Source organism: Mytilus galloprovincialis, chromosome 3 (assembly GCF_965363235.1).
Source record: "Mytilus galloprovincialis chromosome 3, xbMytGall1.hap1.1, whole genome shotgun sequence".
Classification (NCBI taxonomy): Eukaryota; Metazoa; Mollusca; class Bivalvia; order Mytilida; family Mytilidae; genus Mytilus; species Mytilus galloprovincialis.
The window spans coordinates 92,922,065-92,949,361 of record NC_134840.1 but is presented as its reverse complement, the minus strand read 5'-3'; the positions used below and the strand labels follow the sequence as shown (position 1 = coordinate 92,949,361).

The following is a 27,297-nucleotide window of genomic DNA, read 5'->3' as shown; positions in this document are numbered from 1 at the left end:
TTGGAACACCTCAATTAGAAACGAGACATTACACAAGCTCCATAATGGGGCTAAAGTTACTTATATTATGTGCCCTTGTGGTACTTAATCAAGCAGGTTTGTTATAGGCTAATTATATATTTCTAATTTTGCTTCAAATAAGTAACGATAAAAACGAATAATTTATTATCCAAACACACATGTGTATTTCGTAATATTGAATGATAATTAGAAACTGATAATGATTAACCCTTTAATTGTAAAAATTCTGTGTATCTCATTGTTACTTTATATCTCACTTTTTTTCGTTTATTGTTTTGTTCGTAAAACTTTATTAGATCGTTCGTTTTCTCGCTTGAATTGTTTTGCATTTGTTATTTCGGGTTTGATAATTATTCAAGTCCGTACGATAAAATACTCGTGTCTGGTTGAGGGATGTTTCATTGCCAGTCATACCACATTTTCTTATTTTTATTATTAACTATGATATTCGTTTTCAGCTAAACTACCTAACTCACAGACTGCTACATGTGCAAGACAATGTACAGGTAAGTCACGTGTTTCATAACTTGTTACCTGCAATCTAGCGCATATATAAACATCATTGAATTCTTAAGATAAAAGCCCAGAAATACAAATCCGCATGCATTTTGACAAGATGCATTTCTTTATTTCCTAAATAGTAGTTGTCTCTTTTACAGTCATGAAAATAATCTCGTTTCCATAAAACCGAAATTATTTTAATCCTTCTATTAATAAAAGGTTTTTCCCATTACTACGAACAGGGACAGTCTATACCTGTCCGGGCTTCGAATTATCCTCGCTTAAATTAAAAACTTCTGTTGATATAAGTTCAGTGTGTAACAGCATATATTGTCCTTTTTGAAAAGGAGGTTTTAATATGGTCATTATTTTAATTTGCAGAATCGAAAAAATTTGGATACGAAACCGGAAAGACATACGACTATGACTACACATCAAAGGTGTCAACGACAATACAAGGGGCTTCCGAAGATAAAGCAGGAATTGACATGGCTGCAAAAGTTCACATCGAGGTTCATTCAAAATGCGATCTAGTGCTTAAGGTAATTAAGAAGAACAAAAATAAAAGTTATGAATTTTGTTGTTAACTAAATGTAAACATTATGTCATTTATATAAGGAAGTTCGCTTCTCAGTTTCAAAATGAATAACTCTCCATAACACTAGTAAATATTGATAGGGGATTAATTAAGGAATCAAAAAAAGCAACAACAAAAATATAAAGGTCAATGTGCTTGTTTTCGAAATATTAGCCATTGGAATTTAGGCGGGAAAATATTCTTTATTGATTTTTCATAGATTTATCGATAATCATCGACAAGTTAAAGTTCTCAAAAACTATTAAAAAATAAATAAGATTTTATAAGACTTTATCAAATGGCTTCTGATTATACATGTAAAAGATTTATAAAAAGAAAAATGGGGTCAATGGCCAATTTGTTTTAAGGCATTCAAAGGGATAAAACCAGAGGATTTCGAAAATATATTGTCTTGTTAGATTGAATTCATAGCGATACATTTTCGTATTCAGAATCTAAATGAGTTATTATAATCATCTCTTTTCATTTGCAGGTTTCTGATGTAGTACTTACTGACTCAGACCCTAAATCACCAAACACCAGACGCAATGCTGACGTCACTGGCGAATTCAAGAAGAGTCTTGAACAGAACCCATTGATGTTCTCTTTCCAAGATGGCCGTGTTGATGAACTATGCCCTTCAAACGACGAACAGACATGGGCTCTTAATATCAAACGAGCAATCATCTCTGCTTTCCAGAACTCTATGGATGACTTCAGTCAGGAACAGGAAACAAAAGAGGTAAAATTGTGTACCATAATCTAAGGATAACCGATCATTCAGTTGTAAATATTCAACTCGGCAAAATATGTTCGGAATGTGTCGGCCGTGTCTTTCACTTACAAACTTAACTTAAAGTCTGAACAAAACAAAAGTAAAGAAATCGATGATTTTTTTTAAAATTATCTCTTTTCGTGGTTTTGTGTAACTATTTGTTTTGCTCTATTTCATTTTAGATTATAACAAACCAGTCAGCTACTCCCGTAGGTGGGGCCAAGGCGTTATTCTAACCATTAAAAAAGAAAGTTATCAAATAAAAGTATTATTATACTAACTATTTAAATTTTCAACAATAACTGTATGTTATGAAATAAAATAATTATGAAATTGTTTTCAGATGGATGTAACCGGAAGCTGTGATGTAAATTACTCTCTGGCTTCCAATGGGTGGTACACAATGACAATCAAGAAGACAAAAGACACATTAGGATGTGTAGATCGTCATGGTTACAAAACAGCCATGCAAGGAACACCATACAGGGTACCATCTGTAAGTTATTATTCTATATCACATTTTTTTTAATTAATGGTGTTGCAAAATATCCATATTCTACAGTTGAATTCACTTTCAAACAATATTATATCACGTTAAACAAATTGAGTAGATTAAAACTGTGTGTGACTGAAACGGTTTTCACTTTGTTTTTATTATTGTTCTAGGAAATCCAGTCAATGCCATTGGTTAAAAGCACACACGAATGTCAACAGGGAATCAGTAAAACTGGTATCCTTCAGAGCAGCAGTTGTGAAGAACAACATGTTCTACGACCATTCTCCAGAAAATCAAGTGGAGCTGTTACAGAAACAAAACAGACATTGAAATATATTACAGAGAGTCAAAGCAGATCTACAAAAGGTGAAATTGAATCAACAGAAACTATTGATACATGCATCGCGAATCAAACGAATACTGAGGACTTTTTATCTACAAAACTCTTCCTAATATAAACGAAGTCCAAACGTCATTTGTTTCCTTGTAAAGCAATTTTAATACTAGAGCTGATATGACCTGTTCACTACTTAATGGCAACTTTGACAATAGATGAATTTGTCTGTTGTGTTTCCGTTCCCGATCAAGACTAGAACATAAAAGCGATATCACGCTAATTAATAACAATTTTGTTTATTACATTAACGTGCAAACTATGCATATATAATTTCCTTATTAAGTATTTATGTTCAATTTTAGTGTCTACTGAAAAGAGAACAACACTGGCATTTGAGCATGCTTTTGACAATACCAATTCTGCAAACGCACAGAAGGAGGTTGTGAACAATTTGAAAGAATTTTGCGAATTATCTAAAGATGCCGTGAAAGTCTCCACAGCTAAACAGTTTACTGAGCTTGTCAGACTTATGAAAACTTTGGATAGCGATAGCATGGAAAGTGTCCACAAGAAAGTACATTCAGGAAAAGTCTGTCCAAAGAATACAAAAGTCAGGTATGTATAATATAATGGAAATATAGTATACATGTATCTGTAATATTTTTTCACTGCAGCGTTTGCCATTTACGACTTCAGTACTGTACAATATTACATGATCGGGTAATTAGTTAAGTCAAATAATTCAAATTCTGCTTTCTCGTAGCTTTTGTGTTGTTTTTTCCACATTATCTCATATTTAACGTAATTTCAAATATGACACCGGTAATTTGGACAGAGTTATAAAGACATTTTCTTTTTCTTCAATAATTTGTAAAACAATGAACTTTCCAATCTGATGAGAAGTCTTCAGTAATTGATACCGTTACTGCAAAAGAGCCATTGCTTTATTTAAAGTTGAAAGTGTAAAACAAATTTTTCATAATTTGCAGGAAATTCTTCCTTGACGCCATTCCAATGGTTGGAACTAAAGCTTCTTTGAAAATGATGACACATTTGATTAATACCGACGAAGTTACCGGAGCTGAAGCTGATATGTGGATGACAAGTCTATCTTTTATTCAACATCCAACAAAAGACATGCTATTGGAACTGAAGGTATATATAACTCTTTAATTATTCACTTGAAACAAAAGATTTAATGAATTGGTTTCGTTTTTAAGATGTTAGAATGTAATGGTTCTTTGTATATATGTAAATATATGTATACGTAATGATAATAACGGTTCTTTCAAATGCGTAAATATCTTTATACATATAGACAGTAACGGATCTTTCAAATATGTAAGTGTATGTAGATACGTTTCAGCATAATGTATGGTGTTCATGTCTCTCGTTTTAGCCTTTGTTGACTAACACAAAGAACGGACAAGCCATGCTTGCAGTTTCATCACTTGTGTACACCTACTGTAAAACATCTTCCTGTGCTAACGACATTGATATGGTAAACCTTGTTGCCAGCTTAGAAGACAAGATTGGTGTTGGATGCTATGCTGACAAGAACAATGTTAACAACGTAAGCAGTTTCATTCATTTCTTAAAAACATGTTCATTGTTCTTCGGAAAATTTACTTTTAAATAAAATTTGTCATATTAGACAACAGTATTTTCAATATAGAATAATTCACTTATCTTTTATGTTTCGTTTTAGATAATCCGCGCCTTACGTGCCTTTGGAAATGCTGGTTTCTCTAGCAGTATCACAATGGTCACTAGCTGTTTGACAAGAAAAGAAAATCCGACAGAGGTTCGCCTTGCTGCAGCTCAAGCTTTCCGCCGAATGGCATGTGATGCAAACGTAATTAAAAACTTATTTATTATTTCTTATTCATTATCTTACATTCTATACTTTATGATAAACGAATCTATAATTTGACTTGTTAAATTGCCGACATTGTATTTTTAATTTTTATAAATTGTCTTTATTGTATCAATATATAAATACAATCATACCGTCTGATTACTGTTGTGCAAACATTTTATTTTGATGTTACTGTCATTAAATATCATAATTGATTTATCTTTTAATTTAAGGGTAGAAAATGAAAAAAACTATAAAAAAAATATAGTGTATTTAAGATATCGAATGTATTATTACTGCAAAATAACATACTTACATGCAAGAAATACTTCTTCAAAATAGGATTTGTTTTTATTTCAGAGAAACGAGTTGATGACAATTTACTCAAATCGCGATGAGGATTCCGAAATAAGAATTGCTGCTTATCTTGGATTGATGACATGTCCCTCAAAGTCTATCCTCAACAAAATCCAGACCACACTGGAATCAGAAGAAGTAAATCAAGTAGGCTCCTTCGTCTGGACTCACCTTACAAATCTAATGGAAACATCAAGTCCACTGAAACAAAGCATAAAATCTATTTTATCTAATGACATACTGAAGAAAGAATTCAACTTAGAAAAAATGAAGTATTCCAGAAACTATGAAGCTTCATTTTTCCTAGAAAAGTTGAACACAGGTGCAGCAATTGATAGCAATCTCATTTGGTCTTCTAAGTCTTTCCTCCCCAGATCAGCCATGACAAACCTCACCGTTGACCTTTTTGGTCACTCTGTTAACCTGTTTGAGTTTGGAGGAAGAGTAGAGGGACTAGAGTATTTCCTAGAATCATACTTTGGACCCGAAGGATATTTTGGCAAGTCAAAGAATGTTGTCAAACAATCAGTGAAAGGAATTAGCAACAAAGCAATGGATAAACTGAATGAGGAGGTGAGCAAATAGATTGACAGAAGTTATCGTTCTTTTCATATTGTATTTGAAATCCATTCACATTTGCCTTTATTCATATTTTGTTTGTTATACATTAAGTGTTTAATCGTTTTATTCAAAAACCAATACTTATATGAAATAACCACTTTTCGTCCTTTTCATCTTATAAGTTCAAGTATATTTAATTAATACAGAAACTTCAATAATAAATTTTGAATTTTTGCCGTTTTTTAGTTTGGATCAACAATGGAAGAGTTCAAAGGGAGCATGTATTTGAGAATATTTGGCAATGAACTACAGTACATCAACACCGACGATATCAAAAGTCTGATTGAAGGACAAAACTTCAACATTCTGGATTTTATCATCAATCTGGCTAAAGAGCAAGACTATTCTTTCACACAGAGCTTCATGTTTCTAGATACCAGTCTCATAATTCCAACAATGGCTGGTTTCCCACTTAACATAAGTTTAGACGGAAGTGCTACAATTGACCTTCAAGCTTCCGGTAAAATGGACCTTAGACAAATTCAGTCAAATCCCATGACAGTTTCCATCGATGGAAAAATTCGACCAAGGTAATATTAAATACTCAGATACACAATTTTAGTATTAAGATCAACCAAAACAAAAGACGCAAAAATAAAAAAAAAACCAAAGCCAAATGTCAGCTTGAAATACAAACTGAAACATCAGGAAAGTCATTAACCAAATAAGCACAAATCAGTCAACAACAATAGTTTGAATGGAGTTTTATGATTGTCTCCGTTATTCATTCAAACACAAAATTTGTCATAATTTTGCGCAATAAATATCCCGTGATTGATGATATCAACATGATCAAAGAAATGAAAAATTATATCAACCAACAAATTTTTCAAACTATAAAGTAATAATAAATGCTTTAAACAGTGAATACATATAATCAAACAAGTCTGGTGTTAATTTTTTTCTAGACAAAAAAAAAAAATAAAGACTATGCATGTTTTTACGCACGAAAAAAAACAACCAGTATATCACAGTTGTGAAAGAATGTAGATCTGAAAAGATATATATCCGTACGCATAATTAAGAAATGCATATTTTCAAGGTAAATTTGTATCTTAATCAATCTAAATATCTTTTTAATTCAGTGCTGCTTTAGAAGTGACAAGTCTTATGAGTGTTGATGCCTTCGTAACTAAAGCTGGAATGAAAATGGTATCCTCAGTGAACTCTGCCTCTGCTGTTGAAGGTCATCTGGAAATTAAAGGTGGACAACTCTTTAGTGCCGAATGGAAGACACCAGATGCAAAGACAGAAATATTTGAAGCAAAGTAAGTATGAAAAATTTCATGATAAATTATTTAGGTCATAAAAAATATCTTTTACTCTTAATATAACCAGTCTGGGTTTTTTTAAATGGTATAGTTTCCGTGCTGTTTATGAAGTTATCTTGATATAATTCACTCGAATGACAACCTTAATTTACCTCTTTCCATATCAACAGCATGTTTTTTTTTAGAATAATTGACTGTTCTGTTCTTTTCTATCTGTTACATTTTTTATTAATCTAAAAGAAAGAAAAGGGAATGCAGTCTCTTATCCATATAAACCTTGCATACTTTATAGTATGGTAATGGTTATCTCTTTTTGCAGAACTTCATTCTTTACTGTTCATCGTGATGAGACCCGTGAACAAAAGATGATAACACAAAACAGACAAACAAAGAAACTATGCACAGGAGATGACCTTTCCCACGTGACTGGACTTGAACTCTGTGGCGAAATTTCCTATCCTAATGCTTCTTTAAAAGCTGATTCTCCATATTTCCCTCTAACTGGACCATTGACAGCTGGTGTTACACTGTACAAGAGAGACAGCCATACTAGTTACAAAATGGAGTATAAATTTGGAAAGGTAATTACCTTTTTTTTACAGCTTACTTTTTTGCTTAAGACTAATGTTTAAAAATTATGAATTTATTTTTGATCACTGAATGTTAGTCTTATTTTTCAATTAGGTAATAATACTTCAACCACTCATATATATCATAACAGGAATATAAATATATATATATCATTATTCCTTTTTTTTCTGACGTGAGGTATAATGGTTTTATTTTTATAATTTATTTTAGACAAAATCTGTAGTGATTGCCAATGTAGGATTTAACACACCAGGGTCAAAGGTTGATAGAGAAATGAGACTCGGTTTCAATCTGAATATGAAGAAGCATGATATAGAAATGATGATGCTGTCACCATGGAAAAAGGCCACCTTCAATGGTAACTTTTAATATATAAGGAATTATGTATTTTATGTCAATACCTTCAATATTATTTGTTATTGACAATGCTATCAATTTTCACAGTAAAATTTAATTTAGTATCAAGTCATGATTTTAAAGTTTTAAATCTTAAATAACATTATATTTATCAGGTATTATGGACTTCTTCCTTTTTTATTTATTTAAGAGATAAATACTTTTGTTAATACTTTTTACAAAAAAAGTAATCTATTTTATAGGAGCTGTCGATACCAAACAAAGACAATTAAATGGTAAATTACTTATTGACCAATCAGAATACTCAGTCAATGCAGCTTTAGCTAGTAAGAAGAAGTCTTCTAAAATGATATATACACCATCTGTAGAAATAGTCATTCCAAAGAAGGATAACATCAAACTTGATGGAACTATTGAATATTTGGCGGGAACAACTTTGGATTCTGCATTTGCCATTCGTGGAGTTTCAAAAGAACCAATCAACATGAGATGTGAGTTAAACATCAATAGTCATAGAAGTTAAAGTCACATCCCCTTGCAAAGAATACCAAAATAAATAAACAATAAATCAAAAAGAATCAGCATGCCAGGTTTACAGTAGTACATCTCTTTTATGAAATTCAATGATTCGATATACTTTAAATGCAATAAAACCAGCAACTAAATGCTTTGATGTATACAAAATCTATTATGGGCACAGTTTCAGTTTTGTTTATTTTCTTCATAATTTACGTATACATATTTTTAATTTAAGTGATATACTTAATTCTATAAAAAAAAAGAGAAGTTTAACTATATGGTTTTTGCTGTTTTATTTGTAGTGAACATGCTAAACAAGAAGGTTATAAAATCCATCAAGGGCAGTTTTACAATGGACAAAAAAGAAGAATATAGTTTCGAGACCAGAATGCAGACACTAGTAACTAAAAAATCTTTGAGATATAGTCCATTTATCTCAGTTAAAACCCCAGCAAAACTGTTGATGGGTCTTGGCGGTTCAGTGGAAATTAAATATAAAAAAGCTGCAAAGGTTGACCTGACTGTTACCGGATTGACACGTTCTCCAATGAAATATTTTGGTAAGTAGAATTATTCTTTTCTATTTTTATTCCATTTATCTCTCTTTGTTTAAGAGTATATTACAAAATGTATTTAGATTTAAAGGATGAATAAACTTGTTGGTATTCAACTTAATTTAAAACAGATAATAGAATTTGTTTTGGTAACATTTGGTTGTTTATAATTAGGGCCAAACTTTCCACTTTTGTTGATGTCATTTTTAAATATGATTTTTGTTTTCAGTTCAATTAAGAGATACAGGAAACGCAAAGCAAGCCCGTTATCAGACAAAAATGAACATCCAATCTCCAATTCTGACTACTAAAGGCAGATCCAACATTATGATTCGACCTACATCTATTATAACCAGAACCACGTTTGATTATATCATACCACGTGTTGCCCGTGATAAGGTTACCATGAACAGCAAGATTGTCATGAAATCAACAAAGAAAGCTACATCAATCAAAGGCAATGGGTCAGTGTTATTTTATTTACTAGAGTATCCATAAGTCAAACATAGTCAGAAAATAAACATAAGTAGCCTAAAAACATGGCAAATCTTTTAGGAATTTTGGTCCTCAATGCTCTTCCACTTCGTACTTTATTTGGCCTTTTTAACTTTTTTGGATTCGAGCGTCACTGATGAGTCTTTTGTAGACGTAAAGCGCGTCTGGCGTATATACTAAATTTAGTCCTGGTATCTATGATGAGTTTATTTACAATATCATTGTTGAAATATTTAGCCATCGCTTTAATTAATTAGACAATTTTGTAATAGTATCAAACAATGTACATATATTTAAGAGTCGCTTTGTATTTCTTTACAGTGTTTTGACTTTGAAGAAAATGTCACATTTGAACCTTAACCTTGGAATGAATTTTTTGACCAACGCAAAACTGACCACTAGCAACTTCAATGTCAAGTATGGTGCCAATAAGAAAGATATGAACAAACAGATTAGCTTTTCATCAACAGTAAAACACACGTTAGCATGGCGAGCAAGCGATGTCAGAGTCAGCGCACAACTGCAACACCCTGAATCAGTAAGTTATAACAACACTTTGCAATGTACGGCTGATATTCTATGTTTAAAATACAGAATATTATTGTCTTAAACGTCACAAAAAATATTCGATCAATGAAGCCTTTAAGTAAGTCTACATTAAAGAATAAAATAGAAAGATTATATGTAATCTGATTTTGTTTTGAAGAACGATGTCTATATGGTACCAAATATTTTGTTTTCTAGGCAACAGACCTGAAGATAAAGGGAAGTCACATTCATACCAAAAAGGCACTGGATACCAGCATTTCGGTGTCAGTTGGTAAGAAACACACCTTGAGCACATCAGTCTTCCTGAAAAACAAATCAAAGAAATTGACATCTGTTTCTGGTGGAATTTCACTTTCATTGAATGAGAAATCCCTTTCCATGTCAAATGTCTTCATCCAACAGAACAACCAAAAATATACCAACGACTTCGCTGCCACTATCGGTAAACAAAGAACAACGATAAAATCTGCCATCAAGAGCATGTCAAATATTGAATTCGAAATATCCAATGATGTAACACTACCAGAAAGAAAACCTTTTACCATTGCTGGTCAGCTAAACAGGAGCCCTAGGGATTTCAAAGTAGGAGCACAGATTGGAAAATCATATATTTTGGCATTTACTTCTCAATACAAACCAAAGACCTTGATCAAGATGTCTGGTGATGTGAAGGTTAACAGCAGACGCGTGACAGCTGAAATTGAAGCAATGAATAACAATCCTCAGTATACCGGAGTATTTGATGTTAAGTGGGATGCTGATAAAGATGAATCAAAAAGAATAAAGTTTGTAGGAGATTTGACATACAAAAACTCCATGGATGTAAACGCTAGACTAGAACATGTCAACCCATTTACTAGTGTCTTATCGAGTTATAATCATATAGTTGATATAAATACACAGGGCCATTTTGATATCTTTGTGGGAGGGAAAGAGGAAATAGCTTTAGATCTTAATCTAAAAAACAAAGATGAAGGAAAAGCTGGAACCCTTAGAATGCAGACACCGGTCACTGGATTAGTACAAATGAATTATGATTTGATGTCAACTACCAAACAATATCAGAACTCAATGGATATCTCATGGCAGAAATCAAACAAAATTGGAATTTTAGTAAATTTGGACAAACCATTCAATGCCAATAAATTTCATGGAATTGTTACAGTTAAAACTCCATTCAAGGGCTTCCAAATGTCCTCAGTAGAAGTGGACCATGAATACAACGGAAAGGTAAAAAGTATGCTGAAAACTGAACTCAACAACGAGAAAGTAAAAGTTGATATTAACTATAGTAACGAAGACCAGGATGTAAACGGTGTAATTAGTGTAAAATCGTCATTATCCAGCTTGAGAACAGCTTCTGTAAGCTTCCACCATAAAACTACAGACAACAAATACCAGAACGCTTTAGCAATGGAGCACAATGGCAAAGTATATCAGTATGAAGGTCAAATGAATCACAGATTTACAAAAGGAGGACTGAAGAATAAAGGAAAAATTGTCTTTAATCTACCAAACAACAAATATGATGCAAATTGGGATCACAGCATTACCAGCAATGAACTCATTTCTAAAATGCAGTCAAATATTAATGGTAAATCCTATGAATTGGACGTAAATGGAAGACAAGCCATAACATTGAGTGAAGGGGGAGTATCATTTAACCTGAAGATTAAATCTCCACTTATGGACGATATCCTTCTGCGTGTTGACCATCAACACAGACCATCATTGATAGACAGTTCAGCAACCGTATCTATTAATAGTAACGTTATGATGTCTGGTCATGTAGACTACAAGAGAGAAGCTGGCAAGGTGATGTCAAAACAGTCTTTCAAAATGTCTGATATCGCTTTTGAAACTTCAATTATATCTGAATATGCCCGTTTTCCAATGTCAGGACAAATTAATATGAAGTTGAATGATAATGAAATCGATGCAAGTGGAACCTTTGATCGTCAGCAGAACAGCCAAAACGGTAAACTTAAATTTAGGTCACCATTTACCAAACCTATTGTACTAAGTATTGATCGAGCAATTGATGGGGAACAGATCATTTCATCGTCTATTGAGTATGGAAAAACTGAAGTTATTGCCATGGAAAACAGATTCAGATGGGACAACACAAAAATTGTCAAGATATCAGTTGTAACACCAATAGAGTCAGTCAGGAAATTTGAAACATTACTCAAGTTTGATGGAGGTATAACTGCTTTCAAAACAGTCGCAAGTTTAGAAATTGAACCTACTTTTAGACCAATCCAGATGACATCAGAATGGAACTCTGTCAATGGGCTCAATGGAAAAATTCGTTTGGAAACTCCATTCCAACAAATACCATACAGTCAAATAAGTTTGGTTTCTAAACCCACTTCTAGAATGACATCATCAGATCTAGTTATTGAATATCTCCCAAGACGAGAAATAATCATGAAATCAAGCTACATGGTGCAGAAAGATCACGTTGAAGGCAGTTTAGACATAAAAACTCCCTTCCATGATATGCAAACAATGTCAGCATCAGTTAAACATGTAACTCGAAATAACGCCCTAAATTCTGAGATGACCTACACCTGTCCTAAAGGAACAAAATACGTCGCTGACATCAACTATAAATCTGGTATCAAGAAAGAGGGGTCAGTCAGTCTGAAAATGGATAAGAAAAGAATAAGCGTTAATGGTATGGTCGACATGACGTCTGGATACCCAGCTGGTTTCTTGAAGACATCAACACCCTTTACAAAGGATATTATTGTTGATATTAAGCAGAAGAATCAAGCTGAAGTAATTGTGACGTCGGGCTCGCTGAGATACGATAACGGAAAAGAAATATCATTGGAAAACCGATTCCGTTGGAATGATGCCTTTGTGTTCACAACAGCTCTTGCTACACCATACGAATCCATGAAAACAATTAACTCTGTAATAGAAGCTAAAGGAGACTTACGATCTTTCTCTCTTTTAAGCAGCATTGAAGCAGAACCAATCACAAAGAAGTTCTTAATCTCCAGTGCCGTAAATACAAATGGTGGATTCGATGGTAACTTCCGCATTGAAACCCCATTCGAGGCCATTCCATATAGTCAGATAACCGTCTCTAGTCAAAGAATTAGCGGATCCACAAGAACAGTTGCTAATATAGAATACCTTCCAGCTAAATATATCAGTGTCAAATCAAGTCACACAATGGATTTGGATAACATTGATGCAACTTTTGAAATTCAAACTCCATTCGCCAAATTTCAACATGCATCTGCTTCAATAAAACACACAAATGACGACAAAGGCATTTCATCTTCTGTAGGAATCGAATATCCTAAAGGAAATATATATTCTATAGACACTTCCGTTAAAAACGCCGAAAGGAAAGACGCTTCCATCACCGTCAAAAGTCCATACAGCAAACCAGTAAGTCTGTCAGTCTATCATCAAGGAAAATATCCGTCAATGGAGACACACGGTGAACTACAGTACCAGGGCAACCAGAAACACATATTGGATATAGCATTTAATAATAAAGCTAACTTTAAGTCATCTGTGTCATACAAGTGTCCATCTATGGACAAAATATCTTTGGAGATAAACCATAAAGGAAGCATGAAACAATTCAATTCTCTCGTCAAAGCGCAATACAAGAAGGGCGAACCACATCAGATCGAAGTAATCTTTAAAAATTTGGCTAAAATGCAAGGATCTTTTACAGTCAAATCAGCGTTCATGGATGACTTTAAAGCATCTTTCCATCATACAGGGTCCTTGAGGAATCTTAAATCTCATGTTCAATATGCTTACGGTAAAATGACTCCAGCCTCTGCCGATGTAGCACTTATTTCTGGAAAACGTACCAAGGGATCCGTGAAATTGTCTGCACCAATGTTTGAGGATATTACCATGACTCTTATTCACAAGGGAAATCTGAAAAGCTTCAGAAACAAGATGAACCTAATCTACAGCAAGAAACAGAAAATCAGTACCGACTTTAATTTCCGTCTGGCTAAAGTAATGAAAGCTACATTTATGTTTGTTTCTCCGTTTAAAGGATATAAGAAAGTCATTGCCAACGTGAAACACGAAGGAACATGGAAGAGCTTCAAGTGTGATGCCAATATTAAAAAAGGAAAAGACGTTGTTAAAGCCAACATGAAAACATCCATAGGGTCTAAATTCAACTGGGAAGCAAGTGTAGAAACTCCAGTTGCCGGTTGGAAGAAAATGAATGCTGCTGTATCGCACGAAGGAACACTTTCTAATTTTAAATGCCATGCTGAGATAGGTCGAGGTAAACAAGACATGGTCGCTGCAGACATACGATTTGCAATTAATCCAGCAATTGATATTCTGTTGGCCGCACAGACACCTTTTGTTGGCTACAAAAATGTCAAGGCATCTTTGTCACATCAAAAATCAGACAGCAAGATAAAGTCTCATGCTGAAATAACATACTTCAAGAAAGATACAATATCTGCAGATATCTTAATAAACAAACCAACAAGAAGTGTTGATATTTCCATAAAGACTCCATTCAAGAAATATGAAAAGATGGCAGGTTCCTTCTCACACACTGGTTCATTATCAGAATTCAGTACAAAGATGGATTTGGCAGCAAACAAAAATAAGTACTCGGCTCAGATCAATTTGAAGACTGTAGGTCAACTATCAGCAGAGATGAAAATATCAACACCCATTGTCGGCTATCAAGAAACCGATCTTTCCTTTACTCATAGTGGAAGCTTAAACAATTTCCGTTCACGAGCAAATATTCTTTTCAACAAGAAGAAGAGTGTCGCTGATGTCTCATTTAACTCACTCAGTGGTGTAGAAGGACAATTGACATTGCAGACACCCTATACAGAAACTGTAAAAGCTACAATTATGCATAGCACTGAGGGAAAAATGAAATCATCTTCAAACATTGCATATGGTAAACAGACCATTTTAGATTTTGATGCTTTGTTCAGTCAGAGAGGACAAACATTTGGAACTGTCTCCATCAAAGCATTGAAGGTACCAAAAATGGCAGCAACTTTTGAATACGAGGGAGTTATATTCAACAATAAAGCAACCATACAGGCATCACTTGGGAAAGACAAGATCATTGTTGAGACACAAATGGAAACCAAATCGGATGTCTCAGGAAGAATTTCTATTTCAACTCCATTTGATTCTGCAAAGACGATGTATATGGTATATTCTAAAACTGGACCGATGAATAAAATGAACGGTAACATTGAAGCTGGAATCAACGAACAGAAGATTACGACTGACATAACTATTTCATCTGATGACGTAACAAAGGCATCTGTCACACTCCGAACACCGTTTGCTGAACTACGAAATGCTGATGTATCCATTAGATTTTCTGGCACCACTAAAAACTTTGATAGCCACAGCGAAGTGACAGTTAACGAAAAAATGGCTGAAGCTGATCTGACAGTCATTGTGAATGATCGTCTTGACATTAGAGGGTCTATGAAAACTCCATTTACTGAAGACTTTGTCATCCGAATGAACCATGATGGTGCATTGAACAGTTTCAAATCTTCTTCTGATGTATCATATGGATATGATAAAATTAGTGCACAAATAACAACTGATTTGACCAATGGAGTACAAATTGACACCACCCTCAAAACTCCATTTTCAAATGATGTGATCTTTGCTACATCTTCTAACTACGATTTCAAAGACTTCCGATCACTTTCTCAGTTAACATACAGTGGAGCTAAACAACACGAATTAGAAGTCACCTTCTCTGTCGTCAAGGAAAGAAAATCTCTGAAGACAAATGCACAAGTAACCTACAATGGAAAATCAGTTTCAGGAAAGGTTGACTTTGAAGGTGGAATGAGAAACTTCAAATCTGCAGGAGAGGCTAATTACAATAACCAGAAAATAATGGCAGAAATCCAATTCCAGTCACTGAGAAGACTAAATGGACAATTATCATTGAAAACACCATTTTCGTCCGATTTCCTCCTATCCTTCAACCATCAAGGTCAGATACCAACTGCTTTTACATCAGCTGCTTCGATGTCATACGGAAAGATATCCCATGATATTCGGGCATCATTTAACCACGATGGGTCATTTAAGAAGTTCTCTTCTAATGGTCAGATTAGTTATAATGGCAAGAGAGTATCTGCAGACATTTCCTTTGATGCTACTAGTGACATAACAGGAACAGTGACATTGAAGTCACCTATGACGGATGACATAATTGTTACTTTCTCCCATGATGGAACACCACTGACATTCAGGAGCATTGCCAAAATTACTTACAGTGGATCAATGAAACACGATGTTCTCATAACATTCAATCATGCCGGATCAATGATGAATTTTAACACTAAAGGCGCTTTAACATACAATGGCAAAACCACATCAGGCGAAATTGTATTTGATGCTATTAAAGACATTGAAGGTAAATTAGAATTAAAAACTCCTATTACAGATGACATAATTGTGGCAGTTTCTAACGAAGGATCCTTAAGGAATTTCAAATCTTGTCTCAAAGTCACATACAAAGGACAGTTACAACATGATGCCAGCCTTAAATTTAACTTCGATGGATCAATGATGCGGTTTGGAACAAAATCATCTTTAATGTATAACAGCAAAATAGTATCCTTCGATGTTAGTTTTGATGCTACCAAGGATATTGAAGGGAAAATTACATTGAAATCGCCATTTACCGAGGATATGATTGTGGCCGTCTCACACGAAAAAACGATGAATAATTTCAAAATCTGTCTCAAAGTTACTTACAGTGGAGAATTGCAGCATGATGCCAGTCTTACCTTTAATATGGATGGAACATTGGTGAAGTTTACAACTAAATCAGTTTTTACCTACAACAACAAAATGGCCTCTACTGCCGTCAGTTTTGATACCACAAACATTCTTGAAGGCAGAATAACAGTCACAACACCATGGACAAATGAAATCATTGTAGCTTTTTCAAATGAGGGATCTATACAAAATTTCAAAACCTGTCTTAAAATTACATACAGTGGTTCTTTGAAGCACGATGCCAGTGTTTCATTTAGGTTGGATGGAACAGTCAGAAAGTTCTTAACACTGGCTTCGGTGAAGTATAATGACAAAATAGCTTCCGCTGAGGTAACTCTTGATTCTAGAAAAGACATTGTTGGAAAGATCACCTTGAAAACACCAATGTATGATGACGTTATCATTGAGATTGCCCGCAACGGTAACTGGAAAAACTGTTTGTCTTTTGTTCAAATCACCTACAATGGCGCTTTGCAACATAACGCAAGAGTAAGCTACAAGTTGATCAAGAAACCAACAAGTATCCAGGCAAATACTGAGGCAAGTTACAATGACGAAACAGTATCCGGAGACATTTCTATTGAAACATCATCTGGAATTGATGGAACCATGACTGTTAAATCACCATGGAACGAGGACATTACCACAATTGTTAAATACAACGGAGAACCAAAAGATTTCACTGCCCAACTCCAGCTGGACCACAAAGGCTCTCGTCAATATGAAGTAAATATAAGACATAAAACAACTGGTGAAATGAAGAAACTTTCAACTGCTATCTCTGCGTCCTATAACGGCAAAGAAATGTCGTTTGACGGTTCATATGACTTAAAAGACAACAAGAACGCTCAAATGACTTTCAAATCACCATTCACCAAAGATGCATTTGTGAAAATATCTTTAGAAGGAACAGTTCAAAGATTTAGCTCAAATGTAGAACTATCATATGGCGAGAAGACCCATGTTATGACTTCAAAATTCAATATGATCATGACTGATTCCAAATTAGGTTCTGCAGTTGAAATATCAGTCGACAACCAGAAAGGATCTATTGACCTCCTTGTTGAGTACTCTGATGAATACAAGGTTAAGGTATCTGTCAGTTCTCCACTAACTGACAACATTGAACTAATGTCTTCTGCCAAAATAAACCGTAACAATCTAATTGGTTCATTACTGATTAAACTCGCAGGAAAAACCATCCACGACAGCAGTTTCAGCCTGACAAGAAGAATGGGAGAAAACCAATTTGTCGCGAATTTAAATGCTGTATACAACTCTAAAAATGTCAATGGGGGAATTTCAATTGTTACATACAATGGAATTGACGCCAAAATGACACTAGAGACTCCAGTTGCAGGATACGAGAAGATTGCAGCCAATTTCTTATACGAAACTGACAGGGATACAATTACGGCACAAGTCAATGGAAACGTTGGATCTAACAATGTAGAATTTAATGCAGTTTTTGATAAGACTTCACCATTCAATGGAAAAATTAATATCAAAACTCCAGTCAGTGGATTAACCGAAATGTCAATGAACGTAGTTTTCAACAATAATCCTTCAAACTTTCGTCTCACATCTGATTTCGCTATTGAAGGTCAAAACATGTATGACCTTAGTTTTGAGCATATCTCCTCAACAAGAAATATACAAGGAAGTCTAGAACTGAAAACAACAATTTTAGAAGACATTGACATCAAGTATGACATCTCTGGAAGTTTAACAAAGTCTTCATCCTCGTTCAGTGCCTCCGTTGGAAGTAACAACCAAATTTCATTGAACACTTTGACCAACATTCAAGGCAGGCAAATGGGAGAAGTAAAATCAACCTTAAATATCAACATTGCTGGTTTCACAAAAACAGCTGAATTAGAATTAAAAAGTGGAAGAAGCTTCAGCGATTTCACTTCTAAAATAAGTGGAAAAATTGATAACGATGAAATCTCTGTAGAAACCATATTTAAAAGTCAACCATCTTATGAGGCATCGGTTAAGGTAGAAACACCTTTCAAATCAACTAAATCAATGTCAGCTACGATCAAGAATATTCGTAAATCAAATTTTGTCAGCACATCAGCTGTTGTTGCACTGTCCCCTGAAAAGGTTTACGAAATGAGTCTTAATTATCTCAACCAGAACTTCAGAAAGATGGATATAAAAGCCGAAGTAAAAACTCCAGTGAAAGGACATGAGTTGATGAGATGGGTATACAGGCACGGGACTGACCAGGTTTTATCTGTATTTTCGAACTACGAATGCTCAACTGGAATTCAAATTACTGGTGATATTAAACTGTCACCAAGATCGATCAACATGGATGTCAGGACTCCGTTTCAATCAATTCGATCATTGTCTCTTAAGGGAAACTTAGAAAGACAAAATATGATCTATAGTTTAGACACTTCTTTTGAGATGAATAAGAAATCAGTTAAACTATCTGGTTTAGTAGACTTAGAAAGCAGACCAATGACAACTAGAATCGAGCTGAAGACTCCATTTAATGGACTTGAATCTTCCGAGATCAATCTGTCATGTACAGGAGACATCAAAGATTTGCGCGCCACAGTCGAAGTTGTAACTCCTTTGATTAAACCAATCAATTCCGAAGTACATATCCGTTACGATTCTCTTTTGGACATGGAAACCACTGCAATTCTTACCACAGGGTTTAAGTCCTTCGAACGATTGAGTGTTTCATTGGTCAACAAGAAAAACAGAAATGAATACCAAACACATGTTGAAACCTCGTGGAATAGAGAAAAGACCATTTCATTTGATGTTTCATGTGATGTTTCGGAGATATCTAGTGGAAAGCATATCAAGACATCCATGTCAATTTCTACACCTTTCGAAGCCCTTAAAACTATAACTGTCAATATGGGACATAAATATTCCACTGGTAACTACATGCAATCGGTCTTCTTGGAATACAACGGGAAACCCCTACTAGATATTGACACATCTTATTCAAATATTGAGTATCACACAGTATCCATAGTAACAAGACACCCTAGACCTATGAACTTCAGAATCGGAGGTCACATGGAAGCCGAAAAGATAAACAGTGATATAAGCTTAAACTGGAATACAGACAAAACAGACAGCAATATGAACATGGAAGTCTTTTATAGTCATAGCAATAATAAGTGTAACTTAGCACTTAGATTTGTACATCCATCAAAAACCATCGGATTTAGAGGAGAATTAAAACGTTCAACAAGTCATAACTTAATTTCGCTTGATGTTAACATAGATGATGCCAATGTATTTGGATATACCTATGATTGTAAACACGGCAATGATGACAGAGATACTAGTATGAAATTTCGTTTCCCAAACAGATCTATCATGTTTACAAACGCAATTCAGAACCGTCTTGGATCTAAAATCGTAACTGGTGCCTTCTTCTGGGATGCTGATGGTGACCAGACAAAGAAAGTATCTGTTAAAGGGGATATAACTCCAAGTGAAAATGGTGTAGATGCCAATGTTGTTCTAGAAATGCCAAGTATTGGACAGGTAATGAAATATTTTAAGTAACTTTCTTGTAACTTAATCAATGACAAATTGAATTGTTCAATTTCTGTAATCGTACTTTCCTTACCGCCCCTGATGATAAAGTTGAAAAAAAACCTTGTATAAAGAATCTTTTTCTTATCGATGAATGTTAAATTAAACAACGTTTTATTCTGGTTATTCAAAAAAAAACAAAAAAACCTATTCTATTTAATATATACTGTATGGATAAGTCTCATATTTTTTTGTAAATATTAACCGATATTCATTTACTTTTTTATAAATAGGATGTTAAGCTTGATTCCAACGTGAAATTCAACAAGGGATCTGTTCTGTTTGATGGTAAAACTGCATTCCAGTATTCCAAAGATTCAAGGAAGACACTCATCCTTTCCTCACGACTGGAAGATCTTTCATCCGGTACTGACACCAACTACAGCTTTAACCTAGGAATCAAACATCCGTATACTACTGTTGACGTTGAGGTAACTTCACTCCTAGAATCATCAGTTTACAAAAAGATGGCTTCTGTCGATGTTAAATACCAAACAGCAAACAAAATGGCAAAGAACTTTGGAATAATGGGAGAAATCGATAGCTTAAAGAAGAGCATCAAGATGGATGTAAGTTATTATTTTACTGTCATGTTAAGGGATGAATCATAAACAAAAAAGCGTTATTTATAATGCTATATATATAACACCCGAATAATCAATAGTAGCTTGTACTATGTAGAAGCACAAATAGAGAATTACTTTAATTTAGAAAGAGGTCAACAAAAGGGCGGAACTCGAAGAACTATAAATAGAGAAAACATTTTAATGTCCATGAAAGATTACAATCTTAGAGAATAAATATAACAAAATACATTAAATAATAAAAGAAGTAGCTAAAAATTCTGTCAAAACCCTATGTTTTATTCAGAGAAAAATTTGAAATGTGTACGCAAAAGTAATATTATAGAAAATATATGTTTTATCATAATATATACATGTATTTAAAAAAAACATATATGTTCATTTACAGCTGACCACGCCTATTAAATCAATCAATATCCAAGGAAATGTGCAAACTACAGCTCCATACAAAGTATCAATTAAGAACCTGTATGATAATGCCAAACCAGTCAGTGCAGATATTGTCTTTGACCCATCAGATGCCAGTATTGATGTCAACATGAACTATGATATTGGTAAGAATCAAAAGCTGACCAAATCATTATTAATATTTAAACTAAATTGTAAATTTTCTATCAACTAATGTTTCAACTAAGTATGTTTTTAGTTACAAAGATTTCTTTTCGTTTTAGGCAAAGTATGTTTTAATAGTAAAGGTTGCAGCTTCTATAGGCAAAGTACTTTTTCAAAGCAAATGTTGCAACTTTCTCAGACAAAATATGTTTTTGAGTGAAAGTTGCTTCTGCCTCAGGCAAAGTTGCACTTCGATGATATTGCCTGCTATTTTTATGGTTAACTATTTTTGTCTAAACAGAAAAGCCCTCTGTGTTTTTATTACACAAACTTGGATAAAGGTTTTTTCGAAGACAGTTATTACAAAGCACGTTGTCTGTTCTATTTATTCGGTCCACTACATTTGCAAATCTCAGACTTTTATACGACGATTAAAGATAATGATCTGTGTACTTAATATAGAAATAGTTCATGATAAAAATATGTAGCATTCAGATTGAGGACAATATAAGAAAGGTATACTTCTTAAATATCGAAGTAACAAAAAAACATTAACGTGTACAGCATTTTTAGATTTTACCTTGATATTGTTTCAGACAATCCACAAAACATTCTTCATGTGAATGCTAAAATGTCAGACGAAAGTGGAATCACAGCCGAAGTTTTCAGAGATGTGGACAGTAAGAGAGTTTCCGATACACTCATTAACCTGAAACTGAAGACTTCCAAGATACTCCATACACGTGTACATTGGAACCCAGATCTTTTAAAAACCGTCAAGGTTTGTTGTACATTAAAAGTTATGGGAAAACATTCATCAGACTGAGTGTTAAACATAAAATTACTTAATTACAAATTAAGCAAAACATTTATCTTTTTTACATCAGTAACTTGTTAAGATGAAAATAATAAGATAAACAAATCAAACAAAATAACAACTTCATTAATATTACAATTATGAATAAAAATTATATTTGAAACAAATTGAATTTAAAAAAAGTCTTTTGGTTTTTGCATTATTTTTCTTTTAAATTATATGTCCGTTGTTTGAGCTAATCATAATGTCTTCTTTTGTAGTCTGTTGGTTTGAACAAGATTCATAAATATGGCAATGGCATCAACAAAGCACTTCAAACATCATGGATTGCTGTAGAACAGGAGGTCCAATCAAAACACAGATTGATCATATCTGCTATCAAAGAAGACATGAAACCATACATCAATTTTATGTCAGCTAGAGTTACCGAACTTCAAAAAATGAGACGCAATAATGATTACTACTTAAATGATATCGTAGGACATTTCCAAACAACCCAAACTGTTATCAGGTAGTTAAAACCGAATCATTATCTTTAATTTTGTTTCGTTAATTTTCACTATTATTGGAATTCAAAATTTTGTTATTTCTTTAAATATAATACAAAATAAAGATGTTACTATAACACTAAGTAAAAAATATTCACAGTAATACCGAAAGTTAAATCTTAAACAGTTATGTGTAAAACTTATAGGAAAGTCTAAAAACTAATAGAAGGAGTGTCAACAAATGGTGAAATATCCAAACGAGCTTAAGAAATTAAACACTTTTAATTTCTATGAAAATGTTTGACTATAATTCTGACAATTTCCTTTATTATTTTAGACATCAGATGAAATCACTTCAATATGAAATCAACAGTCTAACAAAAGATATGGACTGGACACTATATAATTTGTATCTTGCTGAAATTACTGAATTAGTAAAGGTATATTTATTTCTGTGATTTTGTTTTAGGTTTTCCACTCATATTGTTTTATAGCGTTTCTATTCGTCTATGACTGCTATTCCTTGTCTTAAACATTTTACAACAATAACAACTATGAATTGTCACATTTTACTACAATAACAACTATGAATTGTAACATTTTACAACAATAACAACTATGAATTGTAACATTTTTCTACAATAACAACTATGAATTGTAACATTTCACTACAATAACAACTATGAATTGTAACATTTTACTACAATAACAACTATGAATTGTAACATTTTACTACAATAACAACTATGAAGTGTAACAATTTACCTCAATAACAATTCAAATATGAGTTGTTACAGTTTATTACAATAACAAATCAACAACTTTGAATTAGAATATCTCACTAGAATAACTACAAATTGTAATATTTTACAACAATAACAACTATGAATTGTAACATTTTACTACAATAACAATAATGAATTGTAACATTTCACTACAATAACAACTATAAATTGTAACAGTTTATTTCAATAACAACTAAACAACTTTGAATTGGAATATTTCACTAGAATAACTACGAATTGTAACATTTCACTACAATAGCAACCATGAATTGCATTAACAAACTTTATAATATTTTTTCTTCTTTAAGAAGAATAACACATTAATATTTTATTTACATTACAGTTGATGGAAGACATGTCATTACAGTACTACTCTGAAGTTTTAGATTTTACACAGTCACAGACAACACAGCTGTCAAACACCATTGAAGGAGTATATACCAAATATGGAAAACAAGTAACAGGTATACATCAACATTAATGATTAATGCTAAGGATATAAATATAAGATACTACTCTGTAAACAAGTAACAGGTATACATCAACATTAATGATTAATGCTAAGGATATAAATATCAGATACTACTCTGTAAACAAGTAACAGGTATACATCAACATTAATGATTAATGTTAAGGATATAAATATCAGATACTACTCTGTAAACAAGTAACAGGTATACATCAACATTAATGATTAATGTTAAGGATATAAATATCAGATACTCCTCTGTAAACAAGTAACAGGTATACATCAACATTAATGATTAATGCTAAGAATATAAATATCAGATACTACTCTGTAAACAAGTAACAGGTATACATCAACATTAATGTTAAATGCTAAGGATATAAATATCAGATACTACTCTGTAAACAAGTAACAGGTATACATCAACATTAATGATTAATGCTAAGGATATAAATATCAGATACTACTCTGTAAACAAGTAACAGGTATACATCAACATTAATGATTAATGCTAAGGATATAAATATCAGATACTACTCTGTAAACAAGTAACAGGTATACATCAACATTAATGATTAATGCTAAGGATATAAATATCAGATACTACTCTGTAAACAAGTAACAGGTATACATCAACATTAATGATTAATGCTAAGGATATAAATATCAGATACTACTCTGTAAACAAGTAACAGGTATACATCAACATTAATGATTAATGCTAAGGATATAAATATCAGATACTACTCTGTAAACAAGTAACAGGTATACATCAACATTAATGTTAAATGCTAAGGATATAAATATCAGATACTACTCTGTAAATAAGTAACAGGTATACAACAACATTAATGATTAATGCTAAGGATATAAATATCAGATACTACTCTGTAAATAGGAACGATGAATTAAACCTAATATAAAGTACAAAAGTATGTAAAAGGAAAACATTAATACTGAAGTCCAATTCAAAAGCTTTTTATTTGGCTATTTAAATTAGGGACTTTCCGTTTAGAAATTTTCTCGGAGTTCGGTATTTTTGTTATTTTACTTTTTTTACGATTTGATGTATTTTCAAGTTTAAACTATTTCTTATCTATCTTTCAGATTCAGTTGCATCTATTTCAAGCAATAAAATTTTGGAATCAGTTCGTTCAAGATTACCAACAATTCCAATGAAACAAATGGCTGACAGATACAACACAGTTATCTACAATGCAAGAGAATCAATCAATACTGGGCTAATAAAGACACTTCCAACCCCAGTATATCATATGGTGAGTTATACAGTTGAAATATACTCCCGACCCCCAGTATATAATATTGTGAGTTATACATTGGAAATCCATCTTTAACTTGTAGACATCTTCAACTTATATCATCAAAATGCTCAAAATTTTATCAGCAAAGAAAAATTTAATTAAAATTCAAATGTTGTGGAATTCTATCATTTTTTTATAAGTTGGTTATCTTATATGGTGTTGAAATATTAATTCGATAAACTAAGTGTTAATTGAATGTTTCTTCTGTTCTTTTCAGGCTTCATCAGCATATAAATACTGGGAGATTGAAGAAAACATCAGATCTGTTTTTATCAAATTCGTCAATTTTATTAAAAAAGACATTGAAGACGAATTCAGTAATATCAAAGACTTAATTACTGATGTTAAGAAAACAAAAGTCACAGTATATGACCCAAAGAAAGGTCACTTTGAAATGGACATTTATCTTCCACTTGAAATGAAATCTTTCACAGAAGTAAAAAGGATAGTCAATCCAATTGAGAATCTCAGATCTTACATTCCACAATCTAATCCACTCCCATCCTTGGGCGATATTTGGTCTCATGCAGTTATTCCATCGTTTGGTGGTGAGTAAAATAAAGAAACGTACTCTTTGAATTTAAACCAAACATTTCTTTATAGTATTTCCAATTCACTAGAGTTCAATGTTCTAAACGACTAACCTTTATGCTTATTTTTTTTGTAATACTATGTACATCATACATAGGTATTTATTTTCAGTGAAAACTTATTTTACGTGTATATTGCATTCTTTATTCAGATGATCATTTTAGTCAATTTGACGCAGCGATCATTGCAGTTGTATCATATTCAATTCTATTCTATTATAAAGTTCAAATTTATGATAGAAAAATAGTTATGGGAATTTCCTGCTAAAGAGAGGCGAAAGATACCATAGGAACAATTCAATTCATGAGTCGGTAATTAACTGACAACGTCATGACAAAACAAAACCAACACCAGAACAAAACAATAACAACATTTAACTTAAAGCAACAAATAAGAATAAGTTTGCGCACATTATCGTATACTACTAAATAAGTATGTTCCACACCTTCATTTACAAAAATGTATACCAAATTAATTGAACATATTTCAGCTCATGCTTACATCAAGGGAGATCATTTCACCACCTTTGATGGACAAGAATTCGATTTCAATGGACGATGCAGCTATGTCCTTGCACGTGACTTTGGCAAGGACAAGTTCAGTATCATTCTTAATTACATGGGACGACAGAGCAAAAAACTGGTTGTCATGACATCCACACAAAATGTTCAAGTTGCTCCAAATGGAAAGGTAAACATTCTTCGGATCTTATGTTACTAAGTTTATTAAAGTTTAAGAGATGCATTTGATAATCTCCATCTGAGAAAATAAATGAATTTTATAAAACTTTGCCACAGACGATATGTTTCTTTTCTACATGTATTGAATTCATTGTATTGCATATTCATGATGAGTGCGTTCCGTGTAAAAGTTAGGATTTGATGTTCGATAACAAATATTTATACAAAATTAATTAAACTATTTTCTTTCTTTTTAATATTTTCTGCTTTCTTAAAAAACAGCGTATGATTATTCTCTTCGCAATCCTTATTATGTATGTGTTATATTATTTTCAGGTCCGTGTTGATGGAGTAGAGAGCAAGCTTCCATATGCCTCAAACGAGATAAAAATTTCACAAGTAGGAGACAACATTTATGTTGATGGAAATGGTTTTGGTGTTGTCAACAATATCAAATCCGCGTCATATGACATTGAACTCAGCCATTGGTTTCACGGAAGAACAGGTGGTCTGCTTGGTGTCCATGACAATGAGAGATTTGACGACATGATGATGTCTAACAAACAGATCACATCTGATGCCAACGCTCTGGCCACTTCTTGGCAAGTCCAAGAAAAATGCCGTTAACTTTAGAACGTTTACCGAAAGAGATTAAGTTTTGTTTTTGTTGATTATTTGTTAATTGTTAACTTTTGGTTCTTATTTATTTCTTCATTTATTTATTTTTGTGTATAAACATTCGATTATAATAAATTAAGAGCAGCA

At 33.0% G+C, this 27,297-nt stretch overlaps 1 protein-coding gene across 1 annotated transcript; it reads left to right on the top strand.

The window, feature by feature from the left end:
• Nucleotides 1–27,297, top strand: LOC143069404 (uncharacterized). Its single transcript, XM_076244021.1, has 30 exons — nucleotides 1–96; nucleotides 480–527; nucleotides 904–1,064; nucleotides 1,593–1,841; nucleotides 2,218–2,370; nucleotides 2,541–2,736; nucleotides 3,070–3,322; nucleotides 3,697–3,862; nucleotides 4,107–4,280; nucleotides 4,416–4,562; nucleotides 4,926–5,495; nucleotides 5,730–6,073; nucleotides 6,629–6,811; nucleotides 7,134–7,395; nucleotides 7,616–7,763; nucleotides 8,005–8,253; nucleotides 8,584–8,841; nucleotides 9,065–9,299; nucleotides 9,652–9,868; nucleotides 10,075–20,193; nucleotides 20,478–20,813; nucleotides 21,217–21,382; nucleotides 21,977–22,161; nucleotides 22,458–22,708; nucleotides 23,023–23,125; nucleotides 23,814–23,934; nucleotides 25,047–25,216; nucleotides 25,479–25,809; nucleotides 26,343–26,542; nucleotides 26,869–27,297. The coding sequence occupies exons 1-30, from the start codon at nucleotides 45–47 to the stop codon at nucleotides 27,157–27,159; spliced, it is 16,338 nt and encodes a 5,445-aa protein (XP_076100136.1). The 5' UTR covers nucleotides 1–44; the 3' UTR covers nucleotides 27,160–27,297.

Bases quoted from the DNA above. Each gene is read 5' to 3' on its own strand.
- LOC143069404 (XM_076244021.1), top strand. From the start codon at position 45: ATGGGGCTAAAGTTACTTATATTATGTGCCCTTGTGGTACTTAATCAA. The intron at 6,074-6,628 runs GTAATATTAAAT...TTTTTAATTCAG, and splicing joins GATGGAAAAATTCGACCAAG to TGCTGCTTTAGAAGTGACAA. The intron at 20,194-20,477 runs GTAATGAAATAT...TTTTATAAATAG, and splicing joins AAATGCCAAGTATTGGACAG to GATGTTAAGCTTGATTCCAA.